Source organism: Indicator indicator, chromosome 33 (genome assembly GCF_027791375.1).
Source record: "Indicator indicator isolate 239-I01 chromosome 33, UM_Iind_1.1, whole genome shotgun sequence".
Lineage (NCBI taxonomy): Eukaryota > Metazoa > Chordata > Aves > Piciformes > Indicatoridae > Indicator > Indicator indicator.
This window is the reverse complement of record NC_072042.1, coordinates 7,212,806-7,226,719: the sequence shown is the minus strand read 5'-3', so window position 1 is coordinate 7,226,719 and position 13,914 is coordinate 7,212,806. Positions and strand designations below refer to the sequence as shown.

The window sequence follows — 13,914 nt, the reverse complement described above, 5'->3', positions numbered from 1 at the left end:
GCTGGAGCCCTGCAGCAACTACCCAGAGAGGCTGTGGAGCCTCCTCTGGAGACTTTCGTGATCCATCTGGATGTGTTCCTGGGTGACCCTGCCCTGGCAGGGGCTTGGACTGGATGGTCTCCAGAGGTCCCTTGTGCCACCCCTCATCGTTTCTCCTCTGGAGTAGCTCTGGGCTTCACTGCCCTGTTAACGCTGGCTGAGTGGGGACTCTCCCTGGGCCTGGAGGAGGCTACTGTGGGCTGTCTGCAGCATCCCCAGCTCAGCTCTTTCAGTACCAGGATTTGTTCCCATCCTATTGGGGTTGGGTTTCCTCCTGACTGCTATGTGTCCTGGGCTGATCCCCAGCAGCAGGGGCAGGGAGGGATTCTGCCCCTCTGCTCTGCTGAGACCCCCCCCTGCAGTGCTGGGGCAACCAGCTCACCTCCCAGGTAAGTTGGGGATTATCCATCCTCTGCCAGGTGCATGGGGAATGCCAAGCCCCACAAATCCCATGTAGCTCCCTGGGAACACTGCTTCAGATCAAGGAATAAGAAATGCAGAGCTTCCTGTTCTGGCAATTCAAGTGAAGGGGAGAGCCAGGGGGTGTTCACTGGCAGAGGCAGTGGCACTGCCAGCTGCTGTCACTGTCAGCACTGAGCAGGTCCTGCCAGGGAGAACTGGGCTGGGTGAAATATCCTAGTTGGGAAACCTGGAACCAGCCAGCTGCTGGCTCTGCTCTTCTCGCCTTGACTGGAAGAGCAGCCTGGTGAGTCACTGCCTCCATGTCCACAGCTCCCTCAGCCTGGGGAGCAGTGGAGCAGGGGTATCCAGAACCCTGCTCCAGGGGGAATTTGGTGGGACTCAGCCATGGGAATGCTGGATGGGTCCTGGGGTGACCTTGGGCCCGGTGCCCATTAATGATTGACAGGGAGGTGACACACCAGGATTCTGCCTGTGCTGTGGGGTCACCTCTTGTCACTCCAGTCGAGGTTCATTGCCCTGGCCTCATCCTGCCCCCAGGGGTCCCATGGCAGGGGATTTTTTCACCCTCCTGGGGCTGAGTGTCTTGTCTCTGTGTCACCCTGTTGTGGGTGCTGTCCCCTCCTATGTGTCCTGCTCTGGAGCCAGGCCCTGCCTCTTTTCGGTCCTCCCTCCCAGCACCTGCAGTTCTCTCCTCCCAGTCCAGAGGGGTGCTGGGGCTCGGCTGCACTTCCTATCTCTGCAGGGCCATGCTGGGTGCCAGGGGGCTGCCCAGCCCCACCGAGGCTCTGCCAGGCAGGGCCAGAGGATGACAGTGGCAGGTACTGGCACTGGGCATCGGGCTGGGGGCAGCCAGGGGATCCCTGGGGACAAAGAGAGGCATGGGACCCTGCTGACCCCCACTGAGCACCTTTAGGGGTGTTGGGGGGTATTTGAGTGGCCCTGTCCCCAGAGTGAGGTGACAGGGAAAGGTCTGGGACAGAGTGCTCCAGGCACCAGAGCAGTCCTGGGGAAGGTGATAGCACTTGGGCCAGGTTAGGGTCAGGGTGACCAAGAGAACACAGGCCAGAGGCCAGGTGGACAAAGGCGCTGGAGGGGATGGGGATAGGGTCAGTGGCCACTTCTGGTGGGGGGAGATAGGGCAGAGGTGCCATGAGGGGTCCTCACTTTGTGTCCCCCCACAGCCACCCATGCTGTCAGTGGAAACCCCACAGTCCCACCGTTCCCAGCGGAGATGCAGGCAGCAATCTTTGCTGAGTGGTGCCAGGGAGTCCTGGCAGCCCAGCTCACCCCTTCCAGGGGCAAGGATAACCCACAGCCCCCTGCCCTCCTGTGCCCCCCAGGTATGGGCTGTTTCTGGGGAGTGAAGCAACTCTTCTGGGAGCTGCCAGGGGTCTTCTCCACCCAGGTGGGCTATGCAGGAGGCTTCACCCCCAACCCCAACTATGAAGAAATGTGCACAGGTAATGGGGGGCTGTGATCCTAGTGCCCCCTGTACCCCATCCAGCTTGGGCTCCCATGGGATCTTCTCTGTCGTATGCTTGGATGCTGAACCCCCCCAACCCCCCCCAGCCCAGACAGACTGCCCAGCTTAGCTGGGAGCCTGTTTGTGGAGGATTATCCTGTCTGCAGGAAAGACCCCGTCTGCTGTCACCAGACAGGGATTTATCCCAGAGCAGGGGGAGCAGGAGCATCCCCTCCAGGCACCTGGGCAAGGGGTTTGGGGGATCCAGCTCCCTCCCTCTAGCTCTGCCAGTGCTTCTACTTTGCGCAAGTGCCACAAATCTGCTAGATGTCAGCTCTTTGTGCATCTGTCAATGATTGCCCCCCACCCCAGTATGGTGGGAGGCTGGGGGGCTGGAGGCCATGGTGAGGGGCTGCTCTGGGTAGTGCTGCCAGGTTGGGTCTCATGCAGGGCTGACAGGACATGCTGAGGTGGTGAGGGTCATCTTTGACCCCCAGAAGATCAGCTCTGAGAAGCTGTTCAAGGTCTTCTGGGAGTACCATGGTCCCACACAAGGTAGGGGTGAGCTACAGGGGCTGTGGTCTTGCTGCAGCTGTGGGGCAGTTCCAGTCTGGGGCACTAACCCCAAAATGGCCCTGTCAGGTGTTCTTGGCATCTCCATCCCTTGGTGTGGGGTGGGGGCTCATAGTCTTCCCTCAGAGACCCCTTTAATAGGACACACAACCCCCTGACCCTGCACCCTCCCTGGGTGCAGGCAGTGCCCAGTGGGACCAGGGATATCCCATAACCCCCTTCTGGGTGCTGTCCTGCCCTAGGCATGCAGCAGCAGGAGGACGTTGGCACCCAGTACCGCTCTGTCATCTGCACACTGGGGCCCCAGCAGCAGGCAGCTGCCCTCTGCAGCAGGGACGCATACCAGCAGGTAGGTGGGGACACCAGGACCCTCCCACCCTGGGGACAGCAAACCCCTCTGGGAACACTGACCACCTTTGCCGGGAATGGGGCAAACCCCTGCTCTGGCTATGGCAAGCCAAGGGGCACTGGGTTGGAAGTATCCATCCAAGGCTGCCCCTCCCCATGGGACTGTCCTAGGAGCTAAGAGAGCAGCAGCATGGGGATACCACCACTGTCATTGAGCCAGCTGCTGCCTTCTACTACACCGAGGGCTACCACCAGCAGTACCTGCACAAGGTGCCCAGAGGCTACTGTGGCCTGAAGGGCACTGGTGTCACTTGCCCCCTCGCCTCTGGAGAGGCCACCTCCTGTCCCTTGACTTGTCCTCATGTCCCTGGCATTGCAGGCAGGTACCCACATGTCACAGGCCAGCCCCACACACTGCAGCTCCCCACTTCTCATTGACCTGCAGGATTAAAGCCATGTACCCCCCACCTGTCGCATCCCCACCTGTCGCATCCCCACCTGTCGCATCCCCACCTGTCGCATCCCCACCTGTCTTTGGGCTGGAAGTGGCTCACTGGGATGGAGAGGGACCCCCATGGGCCCTGTCTGGGGGTAACTCTGTCCCATGGGGGAGGCTTAGGGGGCAGCACTGTGGCCAGAAGTGGGCTGCAGGGTCCACTGGACAAAGAGGAGCTGATGGTGCGAGGCGGAGAGGGTGGTCAGGGACTGTGGGGCTCGGTAGTCCGTGGGGTCGTGCCCGTAGGGCTGTGCAGCCTCTGGGGGTCCGTGGGTCCGTGTCCTTGGGTCCGCAGTCCAGTGAGGGCTGCAGTCCTGCACTCTCCCGCCAGGGGGCAGTGCCGGGCCGCGGTAGCTCTCATCCGCCAGAGGGCAGCAGCGATGCAGGCAGGTGGGCCCCGGTGCTGCGCTTAGGCCAGGTGCGGCGCCTCACCCCTGGCATCCTCCTTATCCCAAGGCAGGCTGTGGGCAGCCACAGTGCAGGGAGAGAGCTGGGATGGGGTTGCTCAAACCTAAGGAGCTGCCAGGTGGTCATTTTTGTGTCCATAAACCACCAGCTGCTGGAGCCAGGGGCTGGGCCACAGGATGGGCAATATCCACAGCAGGATGTCCCTTGAGATGATGTGATCCCCCTCCCCCCGCCCCTGCCCACCTCTGCTGCCAGGACACCCTGCCCAGGGGACAAGAGGTAACAGCCACATCTCCCCAGGGTTTATCGCTTACAGTGTGGCAGGGTTGGGGTGTCCCATGTCCTCAACCCCATTGGTGGAGGGTGGGTACAAAGCAAGGATGGCACCCACCAGCTGCTGCTTCACCCCCAGGTTCTGCCACACCACCCCAGGATTTATTTCCCCTCTTAAGCCCTGGGGCAGGACTGGGGTGAGGAGATGGGGGGAGAGGAGGGGGCACTCCTCATCCCCTCCAGCTGCCCCTCACCTGGCACCTGTTCCAGGTGGGCAGAAACTCTGTCAGAGGGAGTGGGAAGGGGACATGCTCTCATCTGTCCCCCCAACCACTGCCTGTGCCACAGGGCTCAGCTGCCCTGACACCCCCCACCCCAACCCCAGCACAGCTGTGAAGAGCTGGACAGGTCTCAGGCCACCCCTATGGGGGGGTTCTCAGCAGGTGAATACAAACCTGACTCTTCATTCCCTCCCCCAGCTTTGCTGCCTGAACATCTCACCTCCTGCTTAGACCCAGCCTGGCCACTGAAGCTAAGAACGCCCACAGGGGCTGCGCTGGGACTCCAATCCCCAGACCCCAGCATTGAACCTATTCCTGCCTCAGTTTCTCCATTCAGTGTCTGAAAAACAGCTGTTTCCCATTGCTGGGGCTGGAAAGCTGGGATCCAGGGATGGAAAGTGTTGGGAAAGGGATGGAAGGAGGTGGAATAGGGCTGGATAAAGATGGAACAAAGCTGGGAAGACATGGACCAGGGCTGGAAAGAGGTGGAATAGGGCTGGAAAATGCGGTCCAGCCCCAAACCTTCAGCAGCATCCACATCCTATGGGGATGCTCAGATCCTACTCAGAGAAATCAGAGTGCTGGGGGGGCAGATGAGCAGGGAGGCCGAGCAGGGGACGCTCCAGCATCAGTTATACCTGGTGGGGGTTGAGGTGTCTGCAGGCCCCTTCACTGAGCCAACAAAACAACAATTCTGCCAGGGCTGAGAAGCATCAAAACCACCACAGGAAACCCAAATTGTGCAAATGCAGATGTGAGTGGAAAAAGCTCCTGAGCTGCCTGCCCTGGCTTTCACCTGTGCTAAAAATAAAGCTGCCTCTTTAGGGCACGATGGGGCCGAGATAAAGCAGCACCCTCCCTGCCCCCCCGCCGTGTTTTTCCGGAGGGGGTGGGGGTTGTTCTGCACGGTACTGTGGGATGTGGATTTCTGGCTGCGTCAGGGGTGATGACTGGGCTGGGGGTTTGTGGTGCTTTGAGAGGAGGATCTGGCGGGGTTAGGATGATGGGGGCCTGCTGTCAGGTTTTCTACTAGGGGGTTAGTGTGATTCGAGCTGGGCAGTGCAGGGTGGGGGCTGTGATGAGTTGCAACGATCTCTCTGGGTGTAATGAGGCAGCCTGGCAAAGCCACATCCTGCAGCGAGGCAGGAGCTGGGGGGAGGAATTTGGGGGGGCTGAGGAGGGATTTGGGGGAGGCTGGAGGGGAGCTGCAAAACCCCTCCTGGGACCTACCCAATCCCACAAAATCTAGGCTGGGCTCCCCTTCCCCATGCCTTAGTTTCCCCTCTCCAGACCATTCTAGAGCTGGAGCACCCCAGCTCTGGGGGGTGTGGTGAAGGCAGTAACACCTTTGAGTGCCTTTCATCCCCTCCCCCCCTTGCCACCACACCTCGGCCCTGGGAGGATATCGTGGGAGGTGGGAGGCCCTTTGCTTGCCACCAGGGCGATGGTGGCAGTGGGGTGCAGGCTCCTCTGAGTCACCAGAGTGCCCACACCTGCAGGGGCTGGGGAGAGGGATGCTCACACCTGCGGCCTTTGTGCCCCTCCCCAGCTCCATCCTCCTCCTCCTTCTTCAGGGATGATGAATTCAGTGTGGGGAGAATCAAAGGGATGGAGGAAGAATGAGGAAAAACGAGGCAGGAGCTGAGTGCCAAATTGTGGGGGCCCCCACAGCAGTGACACAGCACCTTGGCACCCACCCTGCTGAGGGCACCCACAAGAGCTCATGGACTGCCCCGCCCCCTGCCCTGACTGTGTAGGTGGGGGGGGGGGGGGTCGTATGGCACATGCCAGCCTTACCCCATGGTTGGCCTTGGCCCTGCTGGGATGAGGTAGAGGTGTGATGCTCCAGCCCCTCCCTAGAACGGGGGTGCCCCAAAATCGTTGAGGGTGGAGGATTAAGGACCTTCCAGGGGTACAGATGGGACATGGTGACTGCTGTGGAGTCAGGCTTAGGGTGGATATTGTGGTTGGGGGCTCCAGCTGGCCCTGGGGGAAGGTCATGAGAACAGTTACTGGGGGGAGGGGGGGACAATGCAGGAAGTGCTGGGGGGGGGGGGGGCCGCCACTCCCAGCTCCCCCAGATGTGCCTGTGAGATAGGGCAGCAGGAAGCAGCTGCAGGGAATCCCGGTGCTGGGAATAGCTGCTGCCTGCCTGACGTCCTCAGGCCTGTGGGACCCACTGCCTCCCCCCATGGCTGGGGACCATCCAAGGATGTTCCAAGTTTCCCAGCCTGCTCCCTCCAGGGGGCTGAGGATGCCCAGGATTTGCCCTGGAGATGGGGCTCTGCTTCCCTGTGGGAAGCCTTGGTTCCTTCAGATCATGCTGGTGCTCCAGGCTTTGGAGATGGAACCATAGCCCTGCCCCCAGCTGGGTTTGGAGGGGAGAAGGGGGGTTTGGGTAAACTGAGGCACAGCTGCTGGCTACTGACCAGCCTGGGCAGCTGGCCAAGGCTGGGGTCATGGACCCCCATGGGGAGATGTGTTTGCTCCTCTCTCTCCCTCAGGTGCTCTGGAACAAGCTAATGCCTCCCAGTGTTCACTCTGGCCCCTAACGACAGCAGCAGGGGGTGCCTGTGCTGGGCACTGACTGCAGGCTCAGGCCAGGCTCCTCCCAGGCGGCTGAGGGATGGGAGGTTCAGTCCCTGCCTTGGGCATGGGGGCTGAGGGGAGTCCCTGGGGATAATCCCGTGCACAAACAGCTGCACATACCCCAGGGCTGGATCCAGTCTCCTAGTGACAGGCCCGGAGCTGGGGCTTGCTGCCCCTTTTTGGGTGCCTGCTCCCAACAGTGCTGCTCTTTCGTGCCCCACCCAGCTTTCCCCTCCTTTCCCTGCACATCCAGTCCCGTGCAGGGCCCAGCCCGGAGCCTCGCCCAGCCCGGAGCCTCCAGCGCTGCCAGGCTCTGCCAGCAGGTCCCTGCGGTGGGTGAAGGGTAAGACTGAAGCATGGGCAAGGCAGGGGCCAAGGCCAGGCTCCTTCGTGCATGGGCTCTTGTCACCCTCATGTCACTGTACATCTATCCCAGCTGTGCAGCTCCAATTTGTAATCTCCAAATACCCCCAAATATGGAACATCATGGCCCAGGATGGGGCTGACACTGGGCCCCCAAATGAGGCTGGGTGTGCCAACCTGTGCTGGAGCCTTTTGGCACGTCCTTGGTGAGACAACAGCTGGAGTGGGGCCATGGTGCCCATCCCTGCCCGTCCTGGACCTGCTGCCCATTTGGGAGCACTCAGGCCTGGTACAAATTGGGGAACTGGGAGAGCTGGCACCTCGGGGAGAAGCACGCATGGCACAGCCCATCGTGGCACTGGGTATAGCCCTGGGGACCAAGTGAGAAGAGATCTCAGAGCTGGTAAGAGAAGTCAGAATCCATTTTCCCCTTGGGCAGACATCTGGATTTCTTCTCCAGAACTAAAACTCCCTTGGATCGCTGCCATGCCATGCTGTGCCACGCCAGGTGGGTGCCCAGGCTGGGTGGTGGGCACCCAGGCTGGGTGGTGGGCTTGAAGCATCTCCAAAAATCAACGAATTCAAGTGCTCTGAGTGCTCACTTGCACTTTGTGAGGAGCAGGAGTGGGCTGGCTGTGTCCCCCAGCTTCCCTGGTTCCCAAAGGATTGTGAGGGTCTTCAGAGACCCCCAGGTGATGGGATTCATACCCTGGCCCCATCCCGAAAGTGAAGCCAAAGGACCCCCGGGGCGAGCCTGTCCTTTTGTAGCTGCCCTGGGCGCTCTGCCACTGCTCTGTCCCTCCCTTCTCCCATTCAAATTCCTTCTCTGCAGCCAGCGCTTCCAGGCAGCCTCTCACTTCCAAAAGAGAGAAATTACCCTCAAACCACCAATGCTGTGTTCTTCTCCGCCCCACCCTCCCCCCTCGCCCCCCCTCAGGAACACCGGGACCCCCATGCTCACCCTCGCTGCCCCGCGGCAGCCAGGGCTGAATCCGGCCCTTTCCACCCCACGTTCCGTCCTTCATATCCTGCCACCTGTACCGACTTATTTAAGGAAAAAAAAAAATATATATATCTAGCCAAGCCCAGGCCTGAGGAGGGTGTTGATTAGGGGGGGGGGGTGTCAGCTGCTTGTGAACCCCCCCCCCCGGAGCAAGACCTCCGTAGACATTTGCAGTGTGAACAAATCGCTTGGGATCAGCAATTCACCCCCGGGAAGGTTCTGGGGAGAGATGCTGAGCTGTACCATGGGGACACAATGACCCCTCCCCGGGGACATGGGGAGCTTTGTGTGCTTCTGGGGGGCTTGCTGAGCTGGGTACCCCCCAGCTCTGGCTCCTTCTCCTCCTTTTTGTCTTTTTTTCTTCTAACAAACCCCCAGCATGGGCCCTTTTCCCCATGAACTCATTGCACTCCGCAGCATTCCTGCTCCCCTCCTCCCCCCCTTCTTCCCTCTCCACGCCAACAAATCCATTCCCCCGTCTCCGAGGACACCCCGAATACAGAGCTGGCGACGGAACGGCACCCTAACGACACTCACCCCCCACACCTGAAACTCCTGAGAGGTGACACAGTGACGGGGTGACACCTGGATAAGGCCACCCCCATACCTCCCCTTTACTCACACACTCAGGAACCCCCAACCATTCCCCCCAAAATCCCAACGATTCTCCCCCCCAACAAGAATGGGGTGACCGCTGGACAGGGCTCCCACTTTGCTCACACTCAGGAGCCCCCCAAGCCCAAACTTTCCCCTCCACACCCCGGGAAATGCCGCAGCGGCCGGTGCGGGGCGGTGGGCGCAGGGCCGGTGGGGGCTGCCGGGGGGGGCTGCCGGAGGGGTGCCGGGGCGGGGGGGGGCTGCCGGGGGTGCGGCCGGGGGTGCCGGGGCGGGGGGGTTGCCGAGGCCACGCCGCGCTGTGTGAATGCAGTGACGTGCGCGGCGCTGGCGCCGAGCTGTCTGGGGCCGGCAGTTAGATCAACACAGCTGGAGGGCCCGCGCCACAGCTGGGCAAAGGCAGCGGGACCCGCCGCCCAGGCAGCGCCTGTGGGAACCAGCAACCCCCCCTGCGAACAAAAGCTTCAGGCCCCCCCTTGTTCTCCTCCTCCCCTCCCTGCGCTACACCCCCCTGAGCCAGGCTTTCAGCCCCCCCCAGCTCCCATCCCTCTCCTCGGGAAATGAGGGTGACGGAGCGTATGGGAAGGAGGGGAGAGGGTGTAAAGGGGGAGATTTGAGGCGGGGGGTGCTGAATTTGGGAGAAAAGGCGGTTTGGGGTGGGGGAAAAGAGGTTTAGTGGTTTGTTGGCTTAGAATGTTTTGTTAGGGGTTTTTAATTTTTCTTTATTTGGGTTTCAGTTTTTTTTTCTTGGGTTTTTAACTCCTTTTACGTTTTTAAATTTTTTTTTTAGGTTTCTTAATATTTCTTCTTAGCTTAATTTTTTTTTGTGGGTAGGGTTTTTTAATTTATTTATTTTACGGTTTAATTTTTTGTTGTTTTAACTCTTGAAAGTTTGAGAGCTGGTTTAACTTTTTAATTTTAAATTGTTTATTTTTTTCTTTTACAGCTTTTATTCTTTTATTTTTCCGTATTTTTCTTGGGTATTTACTACCTTATTCTTTTAACTTTTTTCTCCTTGTTTTTAATTAAACTTTTTTCTTCTCATTTTAAAATTACTTATTTTTCCTTTTTTTCTTCTCGTTTTTTATTATTTTACTTTTTTTTCTCCCCTTTAAAAAATATTTTACTTTGAACTTTTTTCTTCTCCTTTTAAATTATTTTCTTATTCTTCCCTTTTTTCTTCTCATTTTTTATGGGGGGTGTTCCCTGTTATCACCCCCAGAACAGGTTACCGAGGGTCATGACACCTTCCTTCATACGGAGGCGACTTCCCAGGACACTGGGGGGATGGAGGGGGTAGTGTAAAAAAAAGACAGGACAGAAAAATAATCCACCCTCACCCCCCAACGGCTGGATGCTGCTTTAAGGGGCCTTGGGGGGGGGGGGGGTGAGGCATGAAACAGCTCCCGGGCTGGGGGAGAAAATGGGCTGCCCCCAGTCCTACGGCCCCCAGATCCCCGGGCTGGGGGGGAGGGGGGGGACGGGAGAGGCTAAAGGAGAAGAACCAAACCCCAGCGTCACCGAACTGGGATTTGGGCAGCTCTGGAATAAATCGCGGTTGTGGGCAGGAGTATTTCGGTCCAGGTGCCTCTGCCCACCCCGCCTTGCACCCCACATTAACAGCGACCCTCAGGCCTGAATGGAGTCGTGGGGTGCCGCCACCCTCTCGTCTGTCTTATCTCCTTCCTGCACTTGCCTCCCGCAACCAAAATCTTATGGAAATGTCCCCAAAACGAGACGGGGATGTGGTGTGGTGCTGTATTTTAACGGGGCGGGGGGGGAGGGGAAGGGGCATTATCCCTGGATTTTAACGGGGTGAAAGGCCTTACCCCTGGAATTCCACGAGGAATATGGGGCGACGTTACCCCTGGATTTTAAGGGCAGGGGAGGAGCACGACACTACCCCTGTATTTAACAGGGATTCACCATGTGGGGGTGTTGCGGGATTGTCACACAGACCACCCCCCCGACCGCACCCGGGACTCCTCCACGTGCCGGTGACACTCGTGGACCCAGATCCCTCCAGCTTTGGGCTTTTCCAGGCAGCAATGGTTTGGGGAGGCAGGGGGGGAGATGTGTTACCTTCACCCCGCCCCCCCTTACTTCACTTCAATACCCCTTTTTTGCCTATAAATCTCCTCACCCCTCTCTCCCCAAAAGCCACATACTCCTCCTTACCCGTCCCCCCCGCAGCCTCTCGCAGGCGCTGACCTAAATCTGGTTTCTCCATCGTAACCTCAGTTTTACCGCAATTAATTTTTTTTCTGCTGGTCACAAGATAATTCCTGACGCCAGGAAGTCTGGAGGTCAGCTGGGGAGGGACTGGGGAGCGGGCGGCACTGGTTCCATACGGGATCACCCGGTAAAACCCGAGGGGAGTGAGAAAACACACCCTAGTCCCCTGCTAAAAATAGGGGGGAATCCCACTGGGATGAATGAAACCCACCGGCATGGTGGAGAGGCAGTTTGGGGGCAAAGCTGCGACTGGGGTGTTTGGAGGGTTTAGGAGGACCCCTTTGGGGGGGTCGAAGGGAACAGCGCGGTTTTATGTGTGTGTGTCCCGACCATTCCTTGCTATGAGGCCACCAAGGGTCATTTTTTGGGGGTGTGAGGGCGTGTGGGGGGTGTCTAGCGCTACACTGAGATGCAGGGGTGGGGTTTAACGATAAATTTGCATTACAAGGGGTGGGGGCAGGAGCTCGTTAGCATTCAGGGGGTGGGGTCGCCGCGCTGCCGCTATAAGCGGTGGTGCGAAAGGGAGCTTTTCCTCAGAGCACCAGCGAGCTGCAAGGGTTTCGGGTCTGTGGTAAGGGGTAGTGCCAATCCGAGCGCTCCAGGACACTCGGACTCTGGTGGTCGCGGTGCCCGGACGTGCCAGCCGTCACAATACCCACCGAGAACCCCAGGCTTCCACCACCACAATGAAAGCCATCAGCCCGGTGCGGTCCGTCCGGAGCTGCTACGAGGCCGTGTGCTGTCTCTCGGAGCAGAGTTTGGCCATCGCCCGGGGGGGCAACAACAAGAGCCCCGCCCTGGAGGAGCCCATGAACTTGCTGTACGATATGAATGATTGTTATTCCAAACTTCGGGAGCTGGTGCCGGGCATCCCGCAGGGCACCAAGGTGAGCCAAGTGGAGATCCTCCAGCATGTCATCGACTACATCTTCGATCTCCAGATCGTGCTGGAGGAGGGGGGGGGCAAGGGTCGCGACCATTCCTCGGAAGCCACCTTGTTGTCCTTAAAGGTAAGGGCTGTTTTGACGTCGGAGTGTGTGTGTATGTAATGGAGATACTGGGTGGGGGTGAGGGGGGTGCCGATGTCTGGGTCGGGATGGTTGGGGGATTGCCCTGGTGCGGTGGGGAAGGTGGAAGGACAGATGGAGAGGCCCCCCAGCCCCACTGCCGGGGTGACCCTGAGCCTTGTTCCACTGTGTCCGCAGGCGGCCGGGCTGGCATCGGATCTCTGCTCCAAAGACGAGAGAAGTTTGTGTCACTGATGGCTGCTCCTGCAGGTGAGTGTTCTCCCAGCCCCCACCTCCTCCGATCTCTAATCCCTGCGAGGATCCGCACCCCAATCCACCATCACTCGCCTCCAGCGTCACGAAGGGACTCCTACTGCCCCGATGCAACCCGATCAGTTCCCCAGTCCCGGGAGTTACACCAGGACTAATGAATATTTTTTTTTTGTCTCTCCATTCTTTATTCTCTTCCTCCTTGGCTTTTTTTTTCCACGCCTTTCTCCTTTTTTTTTCTCTTTACCTCTCCCCGTTCTCCTTCATTGTTTCCCCTCTCTTTTCTTACCCTCCTCCCTGTTTCTCCCCCCCGCCGTTTTTTTCCTCTCCTTCCCCCACCCTCTCTGCTCTGCCCTCCCGGTGCCAATTAGCAAACAGCAGCGAGCGGCGGTTCCTGGTTCGTTATCAGCCGGAGATAAATAGCAGCTTCCTCCGCGGCGCCGGGCTGTCTGCGACCTACCGGCCCCGGCATCGCCTCCCCCGGGCGCGGGGAGCGGCTGGTCCCGACCCCCCCGCATCCCTCCAACCGCCAGCATCTCCTCCTCCTCCCCTCCACGGAGAGCAGCGTCTCTGCTTGAGCAGGGCTTTGGATCCGAAGCTGCAGGAGCTCTCTCTGACAGACTGATGAAGAGGCAGCTGTCTGTATATGTTTGGATTATATAAGATGTTTGAAGGGGATCTGGGGAGGGGTGGGTGGATTGATTTTAGGGGGGTTTTGGGGAGGGGGTGGGTCCATCCTCGAGTATGAATGAAACTGGGGCCACGGCCTCGTTGTATTGTGGAGCTCTATACTAGAGTATGAGTTTTTGTACCTTTGTGCAGGAAGGTGAATTTCTGCGACCATGTCCTTGTACTTGCTTATAAACTTTTTATAAAAGTTACCATTTTTACAGAAGAACAATAAAATCTGTCTTGTTTGGATTGTTTTTCCTTGGGATGGAAGGGGCTGGGAGTTGGATCCATGGGTTGGGAGAACAGCACCCTAAGGGGGTGGTGGGAGCCCCCCAAAAACACCCTTCTGGATGGTAACTTCCAGGGTTATGGTAGGAATCTCATTAATTGATTAATGGCTTTGAAATGTTGGCTCAGGTATGGGAGGAATTAACCCTGGGCAGCTGGCTCCTAGCCTAGGTGTCTGCCAGCTGTTTTGGGTGCTGCTCTTCCGTATCAGAGAAGGTGGAAAGATGGTGCTGAGGGCTGGGGACTAGCTGGAGATGAAGCTGCAGTGCTTGAAGGGGAGGGGAAAAAAGGATGCTTTTAATGGCTTCCACTCTGCCAACCAAGCAAAAAACCGCCAACAAAACAACTACCACCAAAACATATTTACATATAATAAAAGGCTGCCTGCTGCTTTGGGGCTGGATTTGGGTTTCTGGTGGGCTGCTAAGGGAGATGCTGCTTCCCTGGGGATCCTTCCTGCCAAGAGAAGTGGAGTTTCTGGGCTGCAGCTGCCCTGGGCTTTGCAATCCTCCAGGTGCTATCCACACTCAATGCAATGGCCTGGATTCCTCCTGAGGGAGGGAAGGGGT

General features: G+C 58.4%; 2 protein-coding genes across 2 annotated transcripts; both read left to right on the top strand.

Moving 5' to 3' along the window:
* The first annotated feature begins 1,208 nt into the window (after positions 1 to 1,208).
* Positions 1,209 to 3,283, top strand: LOC128977626 (peptide methionine sulfoxide reductase MsrA-like). The gene is made up of 7 exons (XM_054395215.1): positions 1,209 to 1,259; positions 1,412 to 1,493; positions 1,644 to 1,711; positions 1,802 to 1,922; positions 2,375 to 2,479; positions 2,740 to 2,846; positions 3,017 to 3,283. Exons 1-7 carry the CDS (start codon positions 1,209 to 1,211, stop codon positions 3,281 to 3,283), a joined length of 801 nt encoding a protein of 266 aa, XP_054251190.1.
* Positions 3,284 to 11,666: 8,383 nt separating this feature from the next.
* ID3 (inhibitor of DNA binding 3) lies at positions 11,667 to 12,842 on the top strand. Its single transcript, XM_054395387.1, has 3 exons — positions 11,667 to 12,118; positions 12,314 to 12,385; positions 12,757 to 12,842. The coding sequence occupies exons 1-2, from the start codon at positions 11,795 to 11,797 to the stop codon at positions 12,368 to 12,370; spliced, it is 381 nt and encodes a 126-aa protein (XP_054251362.1). The 5' UTR covers positions 11,667 to 11,794; the 3' UTR covers positions 12,371 to 12,385; positions 12,757 to 12,842.
* The last annotated feature ends 1,072 nt before the right edge of the window (positions 12,843 to 13,914 follow it).